The following is a 24,114-nucleotide window of genomic DNA, read 5'->3' as shown; positions in this document are numbered from 1 at the left end:
GTATTGATTTTGGATTAAAGCTCCTGCTTTTAATCCCACAATAGAGTGTGTGTGTGTATGTGTTAAGCCCTCTGCTGTCTATCTCCTATGCCAAGAAGAGAAACATATTCCTCTCCCACCCACTACTGCCGGCGTTTTCCGTCTACAGTTGCTCAGCTTGTTCCATTTAAACATACATTTTCTGTATTTGTCACTGACGAGGTGGAGGTGAAGCCTCTGCCTACTCAGCATGACTAATTGCCTATAAGTGGCCATTCCAGTGTGGGAAACAAAGCATCACAAATACCAAACAAACACAGTGAGTCACTCCATGCATTGTACTGTTATTCACAGTGTGGAGTAAGGAAAGAGAAAGTGTATTTCACTTTACAGGACAAAAAGAGAAGCTTGTTTCATATAATTTTTACATTCAATAAATAGATGAATTTGGCACCTGGCATTTTTACATTTGATAAGTGCATTTTCAGGAATCCCCAGGGTGGATGAGGCTTCAGTGACGGAAGAGAGTCATGAAGCCATTTCCCCTGTTACAGCTAATAAACAAGCGCTGATTGTCCTCTGGGTTGAGTAATGAGCTAAAGCAGGAGCTGAGGAAAATCACACTCGTAATGGAAAACAACCGCCTTACCTCCATACACAACTACAGCTCTGGCTGTTAGTGTATGGGTGCACGCAGGCGAATAAAAATGGAGCCAGCATGCTCGGGTGCTGTAAAATACCTTCAGACCAGATGTTCATTAAAACAGATTTACATTTTTTAGACACAGAAATGCAACACATGAATGCATACAGTTCATTGCAAGTGAAGTCTGTCTGATATTCCTCTGAGGAATGCTAACCTGTAGCTTCAAAGGACGGGTTCACAATTTTCCAAGTCTGTTTTAAAACAAAAGTCAGGTACCCAAATGAGCTTTGAAATAGGTTTTTCTTGCCATAATCATTTCTCCTGTTCACACTGGCCATTAGACGATCCCTTCATAATTCACTTATAATGTTAGTGATTAGGGCCAAAATCCACAAGCCTCCTTCTATGCAAAAATATATTTAAACATTTATATGAAGCTAATATGAAGCTAGCTGTAGCAGTATTTTTAGCGCCAAAGTCTTTTTTTGTTACTTTACTTCCACCACAGCTCAAAAGGGAAACACTGAGGAAACACAAAGAGGGAATTTGATGCTAAAAAAGACTGTCTGTGGCAGATATCCACTTGCTATGACTAACTCAGACCGCTGAAACCTCATATACGCTTCAAATAGTCTTTTAAATGCATTTTTGTACAAAATGATGATTTTGGCCCCCATCATATACATTGAAAGTGCATTTGAAGGGGATCTTTTAATAGCCAGTATGAACAGGAGGAATGATTACAGCAAGGTTTCATTTGAGCAACTGACTATTGTTTTAAGACAAGTTGTCAACATATCCTTTCCTCAGAATAGGAACCTTTTTCCATTTGACTGTGTTTTTCATTTACACTGCAAAGCTTTCTAGATTAATATTCATACTTTAAGATGTTCCTTTGAGCCTTCAGTAGCCCTTGACTCATTCGTTTCCCTTCCAGTGTTTAGAAACCACAACATGTTGACAGTCTGGTCATTCTCCTTCCAGACTATATTAGCCTTTGTTTATTTCACAAATGTGGATGAGTGAGAGTAAATTTGCCAGGCGCTCTACTTCCCAGTATGCTTGCCAATAGTTTTCTCCAGCCAAGTTTAGCCACAGATGTTTACAAAGGAGGTGTTTTTGTTGCTAGCCACCCGGCACTGTGTGATATTTCTATAATAGGTCTGAGATTAAGCAACACTTTTTTGTTAACACATACCAGCAGCCAGCAGCCAGCAGCCCAGATTTCAGCAGCCAATGAATCTGCAAGAATGCAAACAATCTGTAAATGATTTCATAAAATGGCTTCAGCCTTTGAATCTTATCTTGGACTAACAGTCATCCCATGGTCAGCAACATGACCCCAAATGAATGCTAATGTTGCTGTCTGCTGGATGTGTAAACTATGCTATGCTACCATTGTGTTTACATCTTGTTCTGTTGCCTCCAAGTTGCCAAAAGATGCATAAATACAGCATTAAAACTTATTTTTTTACAAAAGGAATGCTTCTTAAATGTAATATGTCAGCTCTGTTGTTGGATATCAGATAGTTGCAACATTTCGTTAGCTTACTTACTTGCCAGATATGTGACAATTTCTAGATAATACTATGCAAAAAATGTATGTAAAATGTAACTTGTAAGCACATGAATACCAAAAACCATTTGCAATGATTTTTACCACACTTCAGGTTTGCTGAAGTCATTGCTTTCACTCTGGAGGACTAGTTGGTTTGTATGCAGACAAAGCAGCAAACAGAGTGACATAATGAAGTTTTAGCTTTAACACAAAGACATTTGACATGTGGTATGGGACAAAAAGCCACGCAGTCGTTTTTAAATGAGTGAAAAGACCTGTTTTAGGGCTCTCTGCGGCCACATAATATAATTTCAGTTTCAATTCATTCCACATGTTTCCAAAGACTATGATCCAATTTCTGTCTGCCTCTCAACCAATAAACTCAGAGAAAGACACTTTCTCAAAAAAAAAAAATACAATGATGCTTTCAGTGTACTCTGATTATGTGTGTGTCCACACCTTGTCTCACCCAGATACAGATAGTCAGCTCTCTTCCTCTCGTCAAAGGCTTCAACCCTCACTGGCATTGTTTGAATCCAACTCCTTGCTGCCATGGTAACCAGAGCAGAGAGAGGATGGGATATAAATGAGAGATAGTGAGAGGGCATGACCTGTACTACGTCTGACACTCTCTCATGATATCGTGTTTAGTATTCTGGCTGAATGAACAATGGTTGGAGTGTGGTGATAATGACAGTGCAAATTAGGTTTAATTAGCACTTATCTACTTATATGATTACCTTTAAGAGTGACCATGTATTTTAGGGTAATCTTAACATCTTCACATCTTCTCAAAGACACTGGTGATTTTCTATGTATTTCTTATTGTCAATAAATCTCATGTGCAGAGCCAAACCAAAGATAAATTGTTCCCTCTTATTCATATTGTGTGTGTATCTGAAGCCTGATTTATGGTATTCCTCTGTTGTTGTCAAAAAAACTATTAAAAACACATTAATGAGCTACACCGCTACACTGGGTGACATGTTTCTTCACCACAAAGATTATGGTCACATTAGTTTGTTTAGAAACAGCTCCAAGGACTAATAACAGTCTCCAGAGAGTAGTTCCAGAGACACATTTCCGTTTACAGAGCTTCACTAGCTTGTTGTGCTACATATCACGACCTCTTAACTTTGTACTACATTGTAAATCTCTCAAAGAACATCTGCACAAAGTCAAGTGGCACAGAGGAATATGATATGTCAGGCTTTGGATGCATACACAAGACGGATTAGCTCATTGTTGATTTGGCTCTGCACATGAGATTGATTGACAATAACAAAAAAAATTTAGAAAATGGCCAGTATTATCCTTTAAGCAACAGTTTTTTTCACAAGGAACAAGAGAAACACACTTAATCAACAAATTTGACTCAAAAGTTTTGAATGCATTTTATGGTGGATTTGTCCTTTAAAATATTATAACTGGAAAACCAATCAGTTACATCCTCTAAATACATTTTACCACCAACATTTTACTGCAATATTGAGTGTCAGTAGCTTTATCAAAACCTAATAAAATGACATTTTACTACAGCAAAACAAAATGTAAACAGGGCAGCAGAGTAACACAATTTCAGAAGTGTTGTATTTTTGTATATGGATTAATGTTTCAAACTGCACCTGGCCTATTTTCTTGCATTTCTGCAGTACGATAGGCTTGCCTACTATTTTAAAATGACTCAAGATATTTGTGTAAATGTGTTGATTCTTTTGAGACATCATGTCTCCACAGAGCCCCCAGGCACACTGACTCATGATTTAATTGATTATCTACAGAATGACTGTTTTTCTCGAGAACTTTGATGTCTAAATGATAAGTTATGGTAATTTGTAGATGGATCAGAAAGACTGCATTTGGAATATAGCAGTATTTCATCTGTCTGCTGTGGGAAAATGAGGGCTGTGATTGCCGGGTGGCTTTTTATTCCGTGAAATATCGTCAGGGGCAGAGGGTGAACATGAAGTAAGATTAAAGACAAATGATGCTGGTAACTGATGATACATTTAAGATTCACTTTGAGTCAAATGAGCGCTCCCTCTGTGTGAGCATGCTAATGCTCAAACAGCCAAGGACGCATTTATGGAAAGTGAAATGTAAGAGGCCAGAAAATTCTCCTTCATTGTTCAATGAAAAACACAATATCTGCTGCACAGCTGCATTGTTTTTGCACAATGTCGTCCTTGGCTTCCTCTGCTGTTTCCACATGAGAGGATTGAAATCCCTGCTGCTTTTCTCTCCTTTTGCACCTTTCACAAAGCTGTTACCAAAGCAAACACATAGATAAGAAAAGAACAATGTGCTGTGGGGGAATATTGATTTGCAATCAAACCTGTAAGATTGTCCAGTTGTATACTGAAAGAAAGGGAGAGGCAATTGAGTTTCAGTGTCAGATTTCTCATACAAATGCACATGTAAGACCTAAATCAACTGTGCGTGTCAATTTCTTGGCTGGGCATAGTGACGTCCTGGAGTCTGCTGGTTGCTTGGAAACCTCACTTTGAAGACAAAACTCCAGGAAGTCACTGCTCCCGGCCAAGACATAGACACGCATATATTGACGTTTTTACACTTTGGTGGCCTTTAATCTCAGACTACATCAGAATCTGGGCAAATAAAACCAAATGCAGAGTTAAATGAGAAAATGTTTCTCTGTAATTTGTGTGAACCGACCCTTTACCAAATGGGGCAAAAGAGGGTAAGAGAGTCCATGTTTCAATTACTTAATGCAAAACATCCATCATTTTATGAGTCATGTCTCCTTATCCAGATGTTGTTTCCCCAGTCACATTTCCTGTTTTGTCTCATCTGTCATGCTGCTGCCAAACAGCTTTGTTGCTCACTCACAAACACATTTCTACAAGTATTTATATGTCACAAATTACCTGTCTTCTCATCTCTGGTCAAAGCAGACAGTGTGCAGTGGGGGGAAAAAAGTGTTTTTCTTTTCACAAGGTCAACAGCTGCTAGCCGTAGAGCATCATCCTCAGACACATTGACAGCAGCTCAAAGCAGAGCCGCTGATGAATGACACTTCCCATCGGGAGGCGAAAGCTGAGAATGGCTCTGCATAGCAATTTTATGCAGTTAACTCCCTGAGATGCTTTAAAAAGTTATTTCAGACTTGAATGTCTAGAGTGAATAACAGGAATTTTGAGTATGAAATAATTCTCCCTCGCTATCTCCTCACATGGTCACATTATGGTTTGTGTGAGGTTAATGTAAGCCTGTAACCTTGGTAACATGATTTCGACATGTTATACAAGAAGTCATCTGATGTTCAGTTACAATAAATTGATTCTCAAGAGGAATGAACTGCTTGGTTTGTCCAGCAAAATGGCTGACATGTTTGTCCACTCGTACACTTCAGTCCATTTTGGATTACCTGCCAAGAAAAGCGAGGCTCGCTGTTTTGAGGCCATTTTTCACTCTTCCCTCTCCATCAATTCACATCATTAGCCTGCAGCTGTCCAGCCAGTGGTCTCACTGAACCTCCAGGGAGACATTTGCAGCAACAGTTCCAACACATCATCGAACATATCTCAGAAAAAAAAAGGCAGGGAGGGCTTGTGATTGGGAGCTGAGGATGAAGATGAATAACCATCTATCATTCTCCCCACTCACACTGTGACTCACAGGGAAATTGTTGGAGACATTATGGACACTTTCACAATCTTTTCCAAGTTTGTTGAGTAAGAAGCACTTTCAGATACTGATATGGTAGGAAGCAGGAAAGCGGTAAAAGGGCTTGTCTTGGATCGGAAATTAAAACGTATTTAATATCTACAATTTTCCCATTTTCACAGCAGCATATGTTTCCAATCCCAGCGGGAGACAGTTCCTCAGTGACCAAGAGCCTGAGGCTTGAAGACATTAGAGTTGATTCTCTCTCGCTCCCTCTCACTCTTTCCATCCTGTAATACACCTTAAGACAGGGTGCCCATTCATCTACAACTTGCCCCATCAGGAGATGCATTCCTTATGGCATGCTACATTTTAAAGGGCATATAAACCCCCACATAGGTATATTAACTGTGTCCAACATGCTTGCCAGATAATGTAAACCATACTGTACGATTTAAAGAGAAAACAAGTTTTCTTGTTTTTTCCTTTCCCAAATGATCATTAGTCATTTCCTTATTACAAATTATCCCAAATAAGACAAGATTTTTTATCCCCATCTGACAACACAAGTTGAAATTTCAGCTATTGCGCCAGTATTAAGTCAACAGTTGTCTGCAGGCTGAAAGATGAACTGACAGTGTTGATAGCTGCTGTATATTTCACTGAGAAGTCTGCTGTGGAGTAATTACTGTAATTCCTAAAGGCACACTGAAGTATTTGGATCAGTGAAGAACGGTATAAATAGTTGCTGTACGCATAAATTTTCAAAGCACAAAGCAAGATCTTCATCTACACTGAGCCAGGAGACAAATTCACCGCCTTATACAGCATTTCTTTAAGGTATTACAAGAATAAAACCACCATTTTTTTCATTTGTTATGTGCAGAGGTTTGACAAGTTTCCTCCTACTCTCTCCACTCTCTCTGCTTTCTCTCAATTACACACACTCACAAGCGCACACACTTTTGGCAGGCGTTACAGTGCAGGCATAAGTGGAAAATGGTCTTTGGGTTGGGGTAGTAGAATAGGGGGAGCTGGTTTTTAAGGGGGAGGCCTCCTCAACATGTCTGACATGTTTCTGCAGGACCACAGGCCACTGGCTGGCGTGGAGCGCAGGCTTGTGGTGGGCTGTTTGTCTGCGTGAAGCTGGCATGGCCTCCCCTTCCCCTGCATCTGTTCCCCATTAGCAGAGCCGAGAGTATAAAGCAGGGAGCTGACAGGGGCTGGGAACACTCGAGTTCCTGACTGGATCATGGGGTTTACTATCTGGCTGTGCGTGCTCTGCCTGCAGGCGAGCCTGCTGTCACACGCCCTCGACTGCTCAGGAGCAACCCAAGGAGAGCTGTGTGTTAGTGGACAGACCGCAGACGAACAGGTAAGAGACGCATTTCTAATGGACGTAATAGTTAAAGGAACCAAGGTTATCATTATGTATCAGTCATCATCTGTGCTGTTTTGCTTCTACAGGGGTAAGTGCAGCCTGTTTGAGTCTATTTAAATGTTGTTTTGAAGGACCAAACTTACAAAACACTCCCTCCTCTCAAATGAAAGTGAATAGAATATATAGCTATCAGCAAGGAAGCCAGAGCACTTTCTGTAATTTAAGCTTTGCCTGGGTCCAGATCTTTGAATCCAACTCCAATTCTGTCTGATATCAAGCAAATGTAAGCTGGCAGTGGAAAGTGGGCTACTTTAATGTTGGAGTTCAGAGTCAGTTTGATTTTAATTTTAAGGAAACAGTGTGTTTGACATTTTGAAAATTACGGTGAATCTACAAAATAGTTGTCTGCCTCTTTTTTACAATCTACATTTGAGTTGATTTAAAGTTTAAAGCTAATTTTAACCAGCGTTTCCTCAACATGATTGTCATGGATTTAACAGGGAATATATCAAGACGCACTTTATCGGTAAACCTCATGAAAAAAATATTCATCTAAAATAGTACTCTCTGTTTATTTTTATATGATCTGTGGCACACTGACAGTTTTTGCCCAGACACAGTGTGGTTAGTGTATGTACAAAAGCTCAGTCATAGGAAGCCAGTAACTCTCATGGAATGTAAGTTCACTCCTTCGAAAGAGGCTACTGTGACGATAATAGTGGTCAAGTGTGCTTCAGGATGGCAAGAGACGTCTACAGTCTAACCCTGACCTGTGGAGACATATAATCTTTTTTCTAGCAGAAACAAAGCCTTATTGTAATGGCTTTTACAGACATAGTGCCACCGCATCAAAAATATACCCACTGTGGAACAAAATCCTTCAGTTCCCTTTTTTTGGCTTTTCATGTGGCTGCCAGCTGTTATACTTTAAACTTGTGGTTGGCATTTTTCTGCAGACAGTCCTCATGTTCTGTCCAAAGTAATCACCCTCATCTAGACAAGGGATTCGACAGCTGCAAGAGCGGAGAGGAGGATTCTCACCCACACATCAAAGAGTTTTCATTGGGAATTCTGCTCCATCTGAGGGAGTTTGAGCCACATATATGCTTTTCTGCAGCAGTTATTTGTAATGTAATTACAGCATGCGCAATTATAAGCTTCAAATGTGGTGGGAACTAACTAATACCAGAGACAGCGTCTTCTCAGAGGCTACATTTGGCTTGGTTTACTTGTGTTTGCCTGCTCCCATCGAGGTCACTCATGTTTATAATGGAGTGGAATATATTAAAAGAGCAATTTGTGGGACTCGTCAACACAATGTCTCCAACAGCAGAAATCCAAATGGGTTGTGGCAGGTTTTGCTTAATATCCTAAACAGACTCATTTATATATGCAAAACATGCAGCTCAATTTTAGAGGTTGTCAAGACCCAGAAGATCACAGCATGCTTACATCCAGTGTTACCATGTTTGGTGACTTGGGAGCAGGCATAAGATTTTTTTTTTTTTTTTTTTTTGGAATAGTGATTTAACTTAGACTGAGATAGGACAACGTGACTTGTCTGGGTCAGTGGATTGAAAACCAAACCAATGTGAAGGATATATTTTTTAAAGTAATAACTCACTATGATTATGAATTATGCTGTAACATCAATCCATTTTTGCACTGAAAAGGATTAAAAACAGCATGAATGTTGACTCTGTGACCCTCTTCCCCTTCTCAGAGTGATGATCAGAGGCAGCAGAGGGCGCTACCCTTAAAAGAAGGACTGGTATGTGCAGCCACTTACATTAATCTTATTTTACACAAGGTTATACTTCAGTCTGAATCATTTAGTCCATTCAGAGCATGTTCACTCCTCAGAGGGGGTCTGAGTTACATGTGACTGCATCATAGAAACTCCACAGCAGGCATACGATGAATGAAAAGACTAAGAAATGAGAAAGAGGAGGCAGAGATGGAAAATTACAGTAGGAGTAAAAAGGAGAAGTTCGTTGTTGAATCCAATCTTTCTTATACTGTAAATGCACAGTTAGTAATTAAAGCTACTTTAATAACTAGATTATTATATTATCAATACAAATGGTGATGTGGTGTACTTGTGACAAAGCTATGTGGCAGTGAGACCATAGAAACTTGCTGTTTTCCAAGCTGCTGAGGGACCAGTGTAGCACAATGAAGACAAAGCATTACACACAGATGACCAATATTTGCATCCTACAGCTTCACTTATAGAAACATGCAATAACATTATGCATATTCCAATCATCCTCGAACTCCAATTGTACAGCTGTTGTGCCACAGCCAGTTCTAAAATTTTACACAAAGCACAATGTTGAAAACTTAAACAATCATCAAAATGTAGGTCAACAGCAATCAGTGTAAGCATTTTAAATGCTAAATGATTGCAAGGCAAATGTTTTGTAGCAAGTGTAGTTGTCTTTCTTTTCAACAGAATGGAAAAAGGGAAATGGTACAAAGTTATTATCCAATTCTGGAAACAATCTTTTTTTTTTTTTTTTTTACTTTATTTCCACACTTATATAACTTGGAAAATATAAGTAATGATGAAGTCAAAGACCTGCGGTAGCGTAATAAATTTACCACAAAGTCCTAATTGGCAAACTGAAATCTGTTGTTTCTCCAACTGACAGTCCATTTATAAGGAAAACAAGTGGATCAATAGCAGTTCCTTCTTTATGTGCGGATCAATGAGAAATGCAGGAAATGGTGAGGCCAGTGACAATAATAATTTTGCAGTTTCCTCCCGTTAATGCTGGAGTTTGACTGCCAATAAAACAAAGGAAACAGAACCTGGACAGACAAGGACAGGATGGTAAAGACAGGACAGAGAGGGACATGACAAAGAAGGACACAGCAGGGCTGGACAGGATGGATCAGAGCAGAAGAAGGGGAAAATAAACAGAATGAAGTGCACTTAATCACACATGGAGACATACAGGAGCTGTTGTTTCCTTCTATGGTTGTGGATGTGGTTGTGACTGTCTCATTCTGTAGGTTTTCTTCAGACATAAGAGACAGTTGGAGCGGCGGGGTCCCACCCACCTGAGTCACTCCAGCCAGCCCGGGGCCGTCTCTGTCAAAGGCTTCCCTAACACTCTCATCCAGGTAAAAAACACTCTGTTAGTCACACAGGAGTCAGCAGGAATGAGCAAAGGCCAAAAGCGGGGGAGGTGGGAATTAGCTTACTGCTGCTGCCCGAGTTCAGTTTTAGTCAAGTTTTAGTCACTCTGTGGTTTGTTAAAAAAACAAAAATGATGCAGGGAAACCAGATTATCATCACTCATGTTCATTTACATTGGAATAATACTTCAGTGAGAGGGGGACAATCATGAAATGTTCAAAAAAAGAGTGGGTTGGAAAGTGTGTGTGTATGTAATTTAGCGCATCAGTACATGTGCTAATCCCTGTGTCTATGGTTTCCTAGGCTGATAGGTCCAGGCGACACTTGACTCAAGCTGCGTCTAAGAAAAAGAACAAACGTAAATCCCGCGTCGGCTCCTTCTCCCTCCTTAGCAACGACAAGAAATCCACCCCCCTACAGGTGAGTCTCCATGGCAACCCTTAAGCGGAGGAACAGCTGGGGCAAAGAGGCCGGATGTGCAAGCAGAGTTATAAGGCCACCTTGCTTAGTTTTATTGGATCAGTTTGGTGTACTCTCCGGTGTAATCTGTCAGATGCTGATCATACACAGAGCCCACGTCCTTGAAATTGATTTTTTAAATATCAGCCAATCATTCAGACATTATCCTTTCAGTTCTTCAGTGGATAATGTTCATCATAATCTCTTTCAGCATGCTGAAGTAAGTTGATATCCCCAAGGAAATGTCACAGTTATTATAGAACTAACAAGTATGGAAATTTCTACCTCCAGGTGACCAGAGCAAAGAGACAGGTGAAAAACGAGCCATCCAAACGGAAGTCAGGTCGTTCTGGGGCTTTCTCTGTCCTAGTGAGTTTATTTCCTCCTACACACAAAATTACTACAAAACATTTGATGAATATTCACACAACATGTCCTTTGCTTTGCAGGGAGACACACAGAATGATGGACAGACTGACAGACCCAAAAGAAGCATACAGAAGACAAATGCTGCAAAATAAAATGTTCTTCCTAATTTTGGCAAAGCCCGACAAGGGATGTGGACAATAAAAATGTGTCCAGATTTTACCAAAAAAAAAAAAACATACCGAGGATTGGTGGGAAAATCTGGCATTTGGAGTAAGAACTTCTGTGTTTATTTGGTGTGTAATTTTGATGCGTGTGTGTCCACTGTTACTGTTTCAACTGTAAGCTAGCTTGCGTTTATCAGCCAGTCTGCACTTATGGATACTTTTAATATACTATTTTAAGTTTTAATATATACCTGCATGTCATGAAAACACATCACAAAAGATCCCATATTAATATTCTAGTTCAGCTTTTTGTTATATTTTATCACAGATTCCTTATGAAGATTGGGGGTATATTTTTGCAGAAATATTTCTTGTGTTGTTTTATCAGATTTCAATAAAGGTTTAGTAGAGACATGTGGCGTAAAAGTCTTTCAACACTGAGCGCTTTATGCTCCAATGGAGCCCTCTCTGTAAAATTGGATAATAGTTTTTACACTCTGAGTGCTATAAAGAACTGTTCTTGTGGCAGCTCAGTCTTTCCCTCTCTCTTTCCCAGAATAACATGTTATGTTTCTCACACAAGGGTCTGCAAAACTGCCTCTAACAAATTCTTAAAATTAAGTATCTGAACTAAGTCCCCAATTACAGATGGCTAGTGTTGCAAGTGCAGTGCATGGTTGGCAAAGATGGCAGCAGGATAAACCAGCAGGAACCTTTTTTCGGAAGAAAGGAAAACTAATTCATTTACATTACAGTTGCCAAGGGCAAATAGCCTCCATGTTAGAGAGAAAAACATCTAAATGTAGTTCAGACCATCTGTTTCAGGAGTCAAACTTTGTCTATTTAAATACCTTGTGTCATTTTAATTTATTTGGCCAGAAATGGAAACACAATATGGTCTGGACCAGAAGATTACTTTGAGTATTTCTGCAGGACACTGACGTCAATACTTGCACAAAATCAGATCTTTATGAGTAGCTCTGCATCTGGGTCTCTACCTATTTACAGCATATCAGAATGAACTGACATTAAACAAATTACCTGTGAAACAAGACAGTGCAGCAATGTGCTGAGTGGTTGCTGGGTTAAAAATAAAAACAGCCAAAACTGATATCTAAAATTGAACTCAGGCCCACACAAAGTGAAGCCACCAGAAAATCCCGAGTGTGAGGCAATCTGATGAGGAAAATGAGCCTGTGTAAAAGTGCAAGACAATCTAAGTGAACAGGATGACTCATCCTCCGCTCATTTAATGATCAAAGCCCTCAGCTCGTGACATAGGCATGCAGTACTCACATTGCAATTTTTATGGCTTTACGGACACAAACACAGAGAAAAAGTAAAAATAACACAAAAATGTTATTTTTAAACTTGGCGTTTTCCCTCAAGCAAATAATTGAAGCTGAATATGCTTCAGCGGCTCCCCCTGGAAGCATGGAGGGAATATAGATAAGTGTATGGTCCTGAGCTGGTGACCCAGTCGTCAGATAACCTGGATTAGCTGGTTGTGAGCTGTTACACTGTCGTCTTGGTGACAAACCACCCCAGGATGCCATTCTGATTTCTCTGAAACAGCACTACTCGGATAAAGGCCAAGGTCTCATTATTCCTATTTAGAAGCAACAAGAGAGACACAGCCTCAGCTCAGTCACCTGTCATCATCTCTGCAACATACACACACACACACACACACACACACACACACACACACACACACACACACACACACACACACACACACACTGCTGTGACAGCTGCTAGCACGGTATCACTAACTTTACCCTCGGGCTAATGTATCCTGGGAAACTCCTCCATTGATGACCTGACCAAGGCAAAAGTGTCCGAGTGTGTGCATCAGTCGCAGACAGTGCGCACACAAACAGATCCATCCCACAAAGAAATATTACTGTACACAGACACGTCATAAAGAGAAGTCAGCCATATAAACCTATTTCCTCTGATGATGTAAATGTTTAATAAAGACTCAGTCTTCGATATGAACATGCGTCAACGTGTGTGGTCAACACAAAGAGAATCCTTATAGCTCTTCTTCGGTCATTTGCGGCTGTGTAATGGTGTGTGGCATTGTTTCCGCTGCGCTTTGGATTCAGCCATCGCCTTGAGAACAAAGCTGATGATAATTACTACCAACAGAATCATTTAGAAGCCTTCAATCTATAGGATTGTGGTCGGAAATGGTACAGGCGTAGTGATATGTCAGAATTTCCCATAAAAGCTCATGTTTACATGTAGTTAGTGGCTTGCAGTCAGTATCCTTTTCAAGCACTGGAAACCACTGCGTAAGTATTAGTTTCTTGTTCACAGGAGCATCTCATCCCAAACAACATGCGATGTGGGATGGAGACAGTCAAAAACAAGTTCTACGTTAGCAGTGGGAAGGAATTTATCCTGTAGGATGATGGGTTCAACTCTGAGACAGGAACTACTACTGAAGGAGTTTATACTGTGTTCTTTACTTTTATCACAATTGAATTGCAGCGTTGTTTAAAGGATAATTCAGGTTTATTACAACTTGGGTTTTATTTTCCTAGCTTTGGCCATCTTTTGTATTGTTATAACAACATTCTCCTCACCAAGATAATTATTCAAAATCTGGAAATGCAGCAACATTGAAGTTTGATGGTGTGAAACATTAGCAGTCAGGTGATCATACAAACCCCCAGTTTAGCCAAACTTAGCCTGGTTCAAGATCAAGTCAGGTGTGGTGTTGTGCTCACTGATGGCCATTTTAGTTACAGAAACTATTCACCATTCAGAACTTAGTAGACGTGATTAAGAATTGGGATCTCATCTAGCTACATTCATGGAAAGTAGTGTCAGAAAAATGGGGAAATTATGGATCATGGAAAGTGGTTGTTATTACAGAATTAACAACTATTATATGAACACTATTATTTGATATAATTTGATTAATGTGAAAAACTTTAAGCTAACTGCTACTAGCACCCTCTACCGCAGCTTCCGTGCCAACTGAAATTGACGGCAGCAGGGATGCATCACTCACTACTGATTGGTTAGGGCAAAACAAAACAACCCCAACCCAGCAGAAATGATCATGGGAACTATATAAAACGGACACAAGTTGTATTAAACTGAAATGAACCTTTAACTTCCTAGCATCTGGCCTTGGAAATAGAGAATTTAGTGTGATTTCTTTATTGACAGACAAGACAAGGTATTCCCTCCCCAGTATTCCTGGAGTGGTTCTCCTCGTTTATTCTCTGTCCAAGCTGACCTCAGACTGTGACCACGCTTTCAGGCTGAATTTGGCTCCTTCTCTTCATCTCTTGCCACTTCCTATCAGATCAGATACAGGGCGTTGGCTGTCTCCCTTCACCTCGTGTCACTCCTCTCTGGCCTGACATCACCTCCCCCAAACAGCCTCCCTAACTCTGCCTGTCAAAACTTCCCCCAGCTGCTGTCACAGCAGCCTGGCCCTGTCACATCACTTAGGCCCTAATGAACAAAAGACAGAGAGAGAGAGAAACAGAGATGCATGTGTGATATGTGTAACTCCTCTCTAACAGTGTTGTGATGCCAGCTCGATATATCAGCCCACTGACCTTTCAACATGTATGGCGACGGGGTGGGGTGGGGGTGGGGGTTTATTTATGGGACAATGCAGAATTCATTGACTTTTGCTGGCTCTGTCAGGCTCTTATTATAAACAAAGCCTCTGTCTGCACATCCAGAGGCAGTCTGCCACCTACAATCCCTTTGTTTTGTCACTAAAAACTAACAGCTTACAAAAGTCACCGCCTGAAATCGAATTTACACAAAACTAATGTCATCCATACAGTAATTTGGACGTGTTAATGCTACAATCATATGGTTTTCCTTGTAACTAGCACTATACACTACAGATAGATTATTGACAACCATGATCATAGCTGGATACTAGGTGGCCCTGGGGCAAAAATTTGTTCTTGGGTCCTTATTGACCCCTCCAGATTCCCAGAAACAAACCAGTAGTCCTGTGCTGGGATAATACCTGGCCTGAGTATGTGGGCAAAATTAACACTAGCACATTTACAGTGATGTTTATTATTATAAATACATTTAAACTAAAAATGATGAATGTCTCAAAACTAGACCACTGCCACAACATTAGGTATAATGACGCATCCATCTTTGTGTTTTTTTGGTTAGCCTACTTTCTTGCTGCAAATTCGTAAACAAATTTGCAACACTAAACTAGGCTAAAGAAAAATGCTTCTTTGCTTTCTTGGTGCAAGTTAGATGAGAGGATTGATCAGATATGACAGTGGTATCAAACTTCTCATCTAACTCTCTGCAAGAAAGTGAATAAGTGTTTTTCCCAAAATGTTGAGGTATTCCTTTAATGAAACTATGTACAGCCAATTGATATGGAGTGATCTGGGGTTCTGGGGTCCGCTTGTCTTGGTTGTCAGTGTAGCCTTGACTATGATCGTAAAATTACTCATCAACATAAAATGCGTAGGAACTGGGAAAAAATAGTGTTGGTTTAGTTTAACCAGCATGGATTTTTGAGTTCACCTAATGCAATAAGAGTTTCTCAAGAATCTCCTTGACCAAATACTAGCATCTGAATTGTTTTCTTCTTTTTTTAACCAAAATAGATTTTATAAGGTGTTCATGTGCCAACAGCAAAATTCTGGATGCTGATCTTGAGAGCCCTGGCATCAGGGGTCCCCTCTATCCTTCAACATTAGTAATTTTCAGGCAATAAATGCCTCGTGGCTTGGAGCAAATATTGCCACAGAAATTTAGAAAATTCACCAGAGGCCAAGCTGTGAGATGAGCATGGATGAGAGAAAAATGCTATATTTTATCAATTCCGTTTCTGAGCAATTCATCTGTGTAGCTCTCCTTGAAGATGACGGATGCCTGCTGAGTCACTGCCATGAGCCAATCTCTGCCATGCTCAGTACATTAAAGCAGAAAATATTGCTGAGTTTGACCTGCTGCCCACTGCAGGGGTGCATGGAAAGCTGATTTATTAAGAGGGGAATACTTCCAGACAGGGGAATCAATTTCATAGCTATACATTAGAATAGGATGGCAGAAAGAATTGATGATGAATTGAGAGAGTAGCATTTTTTAAGGATATATCTCAAAGAATAAGCAGCCAAAACATCATATAAGATAGCTGCTAACTAGGCTAAAGCAATCTCTGAATAAATCTTCATTCAAAGCTAGTGTAATTCGGCTGGATATAGGACAAATGATTAAGAGTGAGAAACAGCCACGGAGGCAGGAACGTTTTCTTTCTCTTATTCCCCCTTTCTCTTTGATATGACACAAAGGTCGTTGCAGGCTGTGAAGTGGACAGGGTTGTCAGTGAAGAGAAGAGCTGAGAGGGCAGCACGGGGAGACAGGCAGGCAGGGGAGGAATCCCAATAAGCCTGAGGCATTTAAGATGGAGCCACAAAGATGAAAACCTCTTATAAAAAGGTTGTGAGAGACAACCGCGTCTCCTCAGAGCTGAAGCACCAGAGGATGGGAAGGATGCAGGCTGGAAAAGCTAATGGGGGCTTGGTTGGTATGACATGTTGGCTGGAAATAGAAAGCCTCCTGTCTCCAGCCACCACCTCATTGACTTTGTAACCATTTGTGAAAATTACAAGGGCCTTAAACTGGCACAATTATGGACTGCAGATGAAAACAAGGGTGGAAAGGAACATTAAATTCCTCAGCTACATTCCTCAAGGGCAACAGAGTCATGGAGTCTCTGAGCCGGGAAATATTATGAATAAGAAGGCAGCATAACACATTAGGTCATTGTCTCTAAGTCTACAAACCACTTCAGGGACCTTTGGTGAAGAATAGAAGTACTTTTAGCTTGTGGTCAAAAAAGAAACCTTGCTTCCACTTTCAAAGTTATACTCACATGTAGAAGTAATTTTAGAAGACCAAAACAGCACAGAACAACTTCTGATTACTGGGAATGATTAAGTCTTGCAAGGTAGCACTGATAGAGATCATCTGTGCCTTTTCATTCCTTCTGTATCTCTCAGGCTCTTTCCTATCTGTATCGCATCTCTCTGCTATCTCTCAAACGCTTTGCACAGTGAGTGTATCAAAATAAACGTCAGCATCACTGAGCTACGATAAAGAAATACCAAATGTTCTGTGAAGGGATTTGCATAAATGGCTGTAGAAGAAGGAGCTGACGCAGGAAAAAAAAAAGAAGACATTTGTGGTTATTGTGCCCACAGTTTGGAAACTTCCCAAAGTTCAACTCCAAGTCCATGAGGTCTAAGCGGGTGCCAGCCAGAGAGAAACATATTAATATTTAATTTGAGGCTAAATCTTGCTCTGAGAGAGAGATTATGAAGAGAGAAGGGAGGTTTGTTGGCCCAGGATTGTGATCTGACATTGAATTTTTGAAGTCATAAATGGATGTTTTTTGAAAGAGCGGGTGGGGCTTTAGAGGTCCTGAGAGGACAATAAATCATTTGGTCACGCGTACTGTAGCTACAGCTGGGCCTCTCCAGATCAAAGAGCGCTCTCAGCATCTCTGTATCACTCTAGCATGAAGTGCAGGAAGACAGAGAGAGAAAGAAGAAGATAACTCGTGTGTTAGAAGTTTTTATCTATATGGCATAATCCAATAGGTAGGGTCATTTTTTATAATTTAATCTTTATTCAATCAGGTAATCTCATTGAGATTAAGATCTCTTTCCCAAGAGAGACCTGAGAACAAGAAACATTCATAAGACAAGAACACAATTATCAAACAGAAACAACACAATTACACAATAAACAAGGAATTAATAAAAACAATTACAAGAATCATAAGAGACGTCAGATAATAAAGCTTTAAAATCTCCGAGAGGAATGTAAGACTCAAGTTTGAGGGCAGTTTGCAGTTCATTCCATTTAAAAGATGCTTAATACCTGAAACCAGTCCTGCCAACATTAGTGTGAACATGAGGGATATCTAAAGTTAGGTAGTTACTGGGTGGTGTACTGTAGTTACTAGATTTAAATGAGAGAAGAGATGCGGGGTAGTTTGGAAGATTTATAGATGAGTAACAGGAGATGACTATTTCTTCTTGACCGTAAGGAAGTCCTACTAACCGTGTGACACAGAAAACAATAATGAGTACAAAATTTGTCATTTGTGATAAAGCATACCGCATTATGATACACAAGGTTTAACTGCTTAACTGTTGATGAGGCAGCATGATAACACACGATATCTCCACAGTCAAGTACAGACATGAATGTTGACTGCACAATAGTTTTACGGTTGGAAGAAGACAGACAACCTTTAATTTTATACAAGACGCCTTGTTTGATTTTTAATTTCTATGTCAAATGTTGAATATGAATCCTGCTGTCAAGCCAAATTCCTCAGTAATTGTATGACTCAGCATTTAAAGTTTTAATGTCAGAATAGTCAGAGTCACAGGTGGAGGTGGAGAATACCATGTACTTGGTCTTTTCTGTATTTAAAACTAGTCTGTGATTAAGGAGTGATAACTGGAAAGCATTTAAATCAGACTGAAGACGAGTCAGGACCTGGGCTGGGGTGGAGCCTGGTGCACATAAAACTGTATACTGTAAATGACAGTCGGCTTTACCTAAATTCCATAAACCTGGTGGAATAAAAAGTACAAAAAACAAATAAACTCTTGCGCAAGTTAAAATAGCCTTGCGAGAAGAGAGGAAACCTGCATTCCTCTGCACAGTGCCAATAGTGCAAAAAATTAAAAATATCTGTGCATAAGGCTTGTGTAATTTCAGTGGACATAATGTACCGTCTATTCTAAAAATATTGGCTTATTTAGACTTCAGACCACATCCTGGCCAGTGGTGCCATTTCTGTGGTCATTAATGGGAAAATGAATTCTCTTATGTACAGGAACGGCACTGGTACTTCACTGGTTTTATCTTTGAGTGCAGCGCAGCAGATTCCTCCCCCCCACTGTTACTAATCCCTGCTCTCCGTACTGTTTTGAAGCTTTAGCTCCCTAATATTCACTCAGTAACGACCAAATATTGCTAGAGATTGCCCTCGTGTGGTTTTATCCTAGAACGCAACATGTCTAAACTTCAACTACCAGCTATGACAGATTGATAAATCAATACACTTTTTTAATTTACATTGGAAACTCGATTAGAAAAAGCTGAGAGAATGCATGGAACTTACTTTTATTGATTACAGTGGTCAAGTTAATGATGACCAGATATGAATCTGCCTATTCTACATCAAGCAGCATCAAAGTCTGGCACTGTTCACTCTGAAGGTCCCACACCTGAACAATGAAGCCACAACAACCCACATAATCTTACTTGTGCCAAACAAATCAGTTTAAATTTAAGATCGCACACTTAAGAGCAAAGGTGTGAACATGTGAAGGGGAATTTATCACATCTTTCTCTGGTACTTCCTAAAAATATATACACTTTGTAATTGAGACTGAGCAACAAGCCTACCTCTGACTTTATGGTATGTAGGACAAGGTGGGTGAAGTAATAATATACTGAAAATATAAAAGAGATACCTAATGGGAATTATGTGATATAATATCTTGTATTATATGAAAAATGTGGATGCAATGTAACAATATGTTTGTGAAATCAGTGTGTGAGTGTGTTGCTACAAGAAAAGCTGTCTGCTTTCGACTGGCAGACTATGATAGGCATGAGTCTAGCAATAAGACTAATAAATGTGCAAATATGTGCACATATTTTATATTATTGTGCAACTTTGGGGGAAAATCTTATTTTACACACATTTTATTATACCTGTAAATCTAGAGTGGAGTGTAGAGTACAACATTCCCTTCTAAATTGTAGTACATTAAAACCAGAAAGTCATACAAAATTTAAATACATAAGGGAAGTGTTGGTACCTCAAAACTGTGCTGTACCATGAGTAAAAACAGCAAACATCAGGAAAGTTACTGTACATGAGACCTAATATTTATTTCAAGGAACATCTGCTTTCACTGGCTGCTCCCTAGTCTGACTCCTTTGAGGGTCTGCAGATGTAAGAGGACTCGGCTGGGTCACTAGATAGGTTTTCTCTCTCCTTTCTTATTTACAGCTCCTTCTTCTTTACAGGAAGGGCCATTTGGAGGAGGAGGAGGAGGGACGATGCTGTGTTGAGATACCTGACCGTTCACCTGCCCCAACACCCTGTCCCTCTCCAAAGTCACCAGCATGGTCTGCCTCAAAACGGCTTGGTGTTTTTCATTCATCCGCTTTATTGCCGGTTCATAGCTGTTGCACTGAACCTTGAGCTTCTTAATCTGCTCGATGAGCCTGTTTTTCTCCTGGACAACACGCTTATGCTGCATCCGGTGGAAGTCTCTGGCTCTCTGGGCCCTCACTAGTGTCCCAGCTGCGGCAGAGGCTGCCAGCCTGTACTGCTCCTGCTCCCGCTGCGCGTTTCTCAGCTCGCTGTCTAGACGCTGGTTTTGAGTGTACCAATCCGGTACCACACCCACCCGCTCTGTATCCACCTGTCCTTTCTGTGCCATCTCCGTCCACTCCGTTTGAAAACAGTCCAGCGTTTCTGTCATGCCCATTTGGAAGAGAAAGTTGCGTAAAAAGACGTCCACGGCTACAGGCCGTTCAGTGCCGGAGACTGCACTGGCTTCTGCCCGGGTCTGGATGGCTTTCACCGTCGCCTCCAAGTCTTCCTCTCCCTCTGTCAAACTCCAGTCGTCTTCAACGGATACTTCTTCATACTGAAAGTCATCATCACTGTCAATTCCGTCCGCTTGTTTTTGATTTTTCTTAGCTGCGCTCATAGTTTCATTTGACTGGTCCAGCAAGAAGAGAAAGCTTCTGGTTGCTATGGTGATGACGAGTCGGGCATTCAACGCGAGACTTCAGGAATTCACGTCTTTCCCCATTCTATCCGTCATCAAACAGTCATGGCGGACTACCGAGAGGCGCCCTTGGCTAGCCGGCCAAAAACACTGGATCCAAATGAATATTTCAACCTTTCGCCAGACGTCCGACGGGCCGAAGAGGACAGGGCCGCATTACGAGCTAATCTGAAGAGGCAGTACCAGACGCAACTTAATAACCCGCACAGAAAAGAGCTCATTGTAAGTACGAGACAGCAATGTCACCTTTTAAAATGGCTCAAGCTACTTGCTGGGATGCTAACGGTAGCATGTCATGGCACATAGAAGTCACAGCAGCCAAGGTTTAATGAAGAATAGTATTAATATAGGGTATTATACATATTTATGTCCATTTAGGTTATGTGTTGTGGGTGGTATGTTAACAAGACGGTTGCATTTTGTACAAACGTTAGAGTAACATTAGCTTTCTAGCACGAGAAGAAGGTTGGTCGCTTGTGTTATAATTTAACTAACTTAGCAGTGATTCAAAACGCTTTCTGACTTAAGAAATGGTTTATCACAACTTTCACACCCTTTGTCACATTCAGTATGAAGGGTTTAAGCCCAGTTTTAGTATTTGCTCCTGTAAACAGTCCCGGTAAGCAAGTCTAAACTCAGCCACAGTATATATTGTCAATGATATTTCCCTTTCTGTGTTTGCCATTCACTAGCTACATTATCACACGATGCGGAGGAGTTTATATCTCTAGCCACACAGTAAATGCACCACAAAGTACTACATTTTAGCAAAATAACATATTTGAAACGGTGGTGATGATATTGGTATATCTAGCTCTCTTAACTCTGCAATTAAATTTACCCAAGTCCAGACTGATAAATCCCCAGCTGCTTTAATTAATCAAGCTGAAATGAATTAGTTGCTAGCAGTCTGTTAGTTGTCATTCACATGGTTAAAATATTTTTGCATCAAGCACCAACATGCATTTAACTTAATTCTACTACTGTTACTTATGTATATTATGTAGCATTGTGAGTCTGTTTATAGGCCCTTTTCACAGCAGGTGTTTTGACTTGTCATAGTCGGAAAGGCACAGGTGTTACTAATAACATCAATGATGGCTCTGTTTTTTTATCGGAGTGTCCCAGTAAGCCATGGTAGTGTGACAGTGAGCTCGCAGGCATAATACAGCGACCCTGAAGTCAAAACAACTAAATGGAATTCATCCATCTTGCTTTTATTATTTACAACTGTGCCTACACACGTCCTCTATGAAAAAGGCTTTCATCTGTTTCTCCTAGTAAATTTGCCTTCTGTCTAAACAGTTTGCTCAGGTCAACACAGTGAGCAATCCAAACTTTAGTTTTTTAATACTCTTATATTGTAATATGTTGTAAATTACTTGTTTGACTCTTATCTTTTTTCCACAAGGGCAAATATTAGCTTATGCTAATGGGATATCATTGAGATTTCATTGCATGTATTTGTCTATACAGGAAGACCCTGCCCTGACACGCTGGGTGTACGCACGCACCAACCCCTACACGTACTTCAAGCCTACATACAAGACATCTCTGCTCGGTGCAATGTTTGGAGTTGTGCCTCTCTTCGTCCTCTACTACGTCTTCAAGACAGACAGGGTATGAGACAAGACTGCACTACTCTTCTTCTTTGCTTGACACATCATGGGTTGTTTAGAGAATGACTTATTCCACCTGTGAGACTGCAGGTTTAGTGAGTTTGCAGAAGAAAGCTGGTATGCATGTTTAAATACTACAGAGACAATGACACATGGCATGTCTGTACCCTGAACCAAAAATACATCAAGCACAGGAACAACACTTGAAATAGTTTTCATTCAGATAATTGTAAATTCATGAATGTGTTCAACGTTTTAGCCCCTCTGACTTTCCTCAGTCTGTGTAAAAGAGCGAGTGATAGATTAGAATCAGAGCAGGATGAACAAAAACAGCAAAAAGACGAGAATATATGCCCACATGCTGTTGCAGGTTAAAGGCCTTTACCACTAAGACCACTAGTGTCCTTTACGTTATAACTATCTGCTGTCATATGAACAATATTTTGTGCCAAACTGCTGGTCAAAACTACAATGATTTTACTTGATATAATGCAGTGAACAATACAGTATTGGCATGAGAACATGTGAGGTCATTTCACCACGTTAAAACTTTAATATCAGTTTTATTAGCGAATCTTGATACACTGATGGTGCTATTTTTTTGGCTAAAATATGATACTTGGTCATGAATGGCGCCATCTATGAAAGCTATTTAGTTGAGGATTGGACACTTTATACTTGAGTAGGTGCACACTTGATCTGGTTTTCTTTTTTGTCACAGCTCCATTCACATTAGAAATGAAGGCATCATTTCAGATGCTGCCTGCTTTCATTTTCTTCCCCCATTGTGATGGAGATTCACCCTTTAAATCCTCGACAATAGAAATTCCAGTGAGAATTTGGTGCAATTGTCACACTGCTGGGCTATCATGTTCCTCTCTCTCTCTCTCCGCTGGGAGGAAAAAAAACCTGCTTGAAAATCATAAACGCTCACATAAAACATGCCGTTAAGAAAATGTCCAGAAGGTGAAGAGGGTGAGGGTGATATGACTTTGTTGCCATGGAAACTGTACTAACCCATCATCTGTTTGTCGTTTCACAGGATAGGAAGGAGGAGCAGATTAAAGCTGGAACCCTCGAGCGCAAGTTCAGTTTGTCATCATGAGCTCTGATATGTAAAGACCTCCTCTATGTTCTAGTGATGATGTCAGTGCGTGTAATTATTATCCAAATAAAATTATATTGTCAAAAACATATCATTTGGTTTTGATTGCTGAGACAGAAGTGTGAAGGGTGGAAAAAACTCACAATATTATAAACGCGTGCACAGTTTAGGGACACACAAACACAAATAGGCTCAATCAGGAGCCAGCTTG

At 40.3% G+C, this 24,114-nt stretch overlaps 2 protein-coding genes and 1 pseudogene across 3 annotated transcripts; 2 read left to right on the top strand and 1 right to left on the bottom strand.

Moving 5' to 3' along the window:
• Window positions 1-6,551: 6,551 nt before the first annotated feature.
• Window positions 6,552-11,740, top strand: si:dkey-12l12.1 (uncharacterized). 2 transcript variants are annotated; one of them, XM_067578203.1, is made up of 7 exons: window positions 6,552-6,650; window positions 6,895-7,185; window positions 8,915-8,962; window positions 10,210-10,320; window positions 10,640-10,756; window positions 11,087-11,164; window positions 11,245-11,740. In XM_067578203.1, exons 2-7 carry the CDS (start codon window positions 7,063-7,065, stop codon window positions 11,314-11,316), a joined length of 549 nt encoding a protein of 182 aa, XP_067434304.1. In that variant the 5' UTR covers window positions 6,552-6,650; window positions 6,895-7,062; the 3' UTR covers window positions 11,317-11,740. The 2 variants fall into 2 exon arrangements, with proteins under 2 accessions (XP_067434304.1, XP_067434303.1); XM_067578202.1 differs by lacking the exon at window positions 6,552-6,650 and having other exon boundaries at window positions 6,799-7,185.
• Window positions 11,741-20,243: 8,503 nt separating this feature from the next.
• Window positions 20,244-21,198, bottom strand: LOC137173177 (sperm-associated antigen 16 protein pseudogene; annotated as a pseudogene).
• On the top strand, window positions 21,197-23,992 carry ndufb4 (NADH:ubiquinone oxidoreductase subunit B4). The gene is made up of 3 exons (XM_067577911.1): window positions 21,197-21,401; window positions 22,656-22,799; window positions 23,841-23,992. The coding sequence occupies exons 1-3, from the start codon at window positions 21,225-21,227 to the stop codon at window positions 23,901-23,903; spliced, it is 384 nt and encodes a 127-aa protein (XP_067434012.1). The 5' UTR covers window positions 21,197-21,224; the 3' UTR covers window positions 23,904-23,992.
• Window positions 23,993-24,114: the final 122 nt, after the last annotated feature.

This window comes from Thunnus thynnus, chromosome 21 (genome assembly GCF_963924715.1).
Source record: "Thunnus thynnus chromosome 21, fThuThy2.1, whole genome shotgun sequence".
NCBI lineage: Eukaryota > Metazoa > Chordata > Actinopteri > Scombriformes > Scombridae > Thunnus > Thunnus thynnus.
This window is presented reverse-complemented; position numbering and strand designations above follow the sequence as displayed.

Coding starts and splice junctions, on each gene's coding strand:
- si:dkey-12l12.1 (XM_067578203.1), top strand. CDS start 7,063: ATGGGGTTTACTATCTGGCTGTGCGTGCTCTGCCTGCAGGCGAGCCTG. Junction 7,186..8,914: donor GACAGACCGCAGACGAACAG/GTAAGAGACGCA, acceptor TCCCCTTCTCAG/AGTGATGATCAGAGGCAGCA. Junction 10,321..10,639: donor TCCCTAACACTCTCATCCAG/GTAAAAAACACT, acceptor ATGGTTTCCTAG/GCTGATAGGTCCAGGCGACA.
- ndufb4 (XM_067577911.1), top strand. CDS start 21,225: ATGGCGGACTACCGAGAGGCGCCCTTGGCTAGCCGGCCAAAAACACTG. Junction 21,402..22,655: donor CGCACAGAAAAGAGCTCATT/GTAAGTACGAGA, acceptor TTGTCTATACAG/GAAGACCCTGCCCTGACACG. Junction 22,800..23,840: donor ACGTCTTCAAGACAGACAGG/GTATGAGACAAG, acceptor GTCGTTTCACAG/GATAGGAAGGAGGAGCAGAT.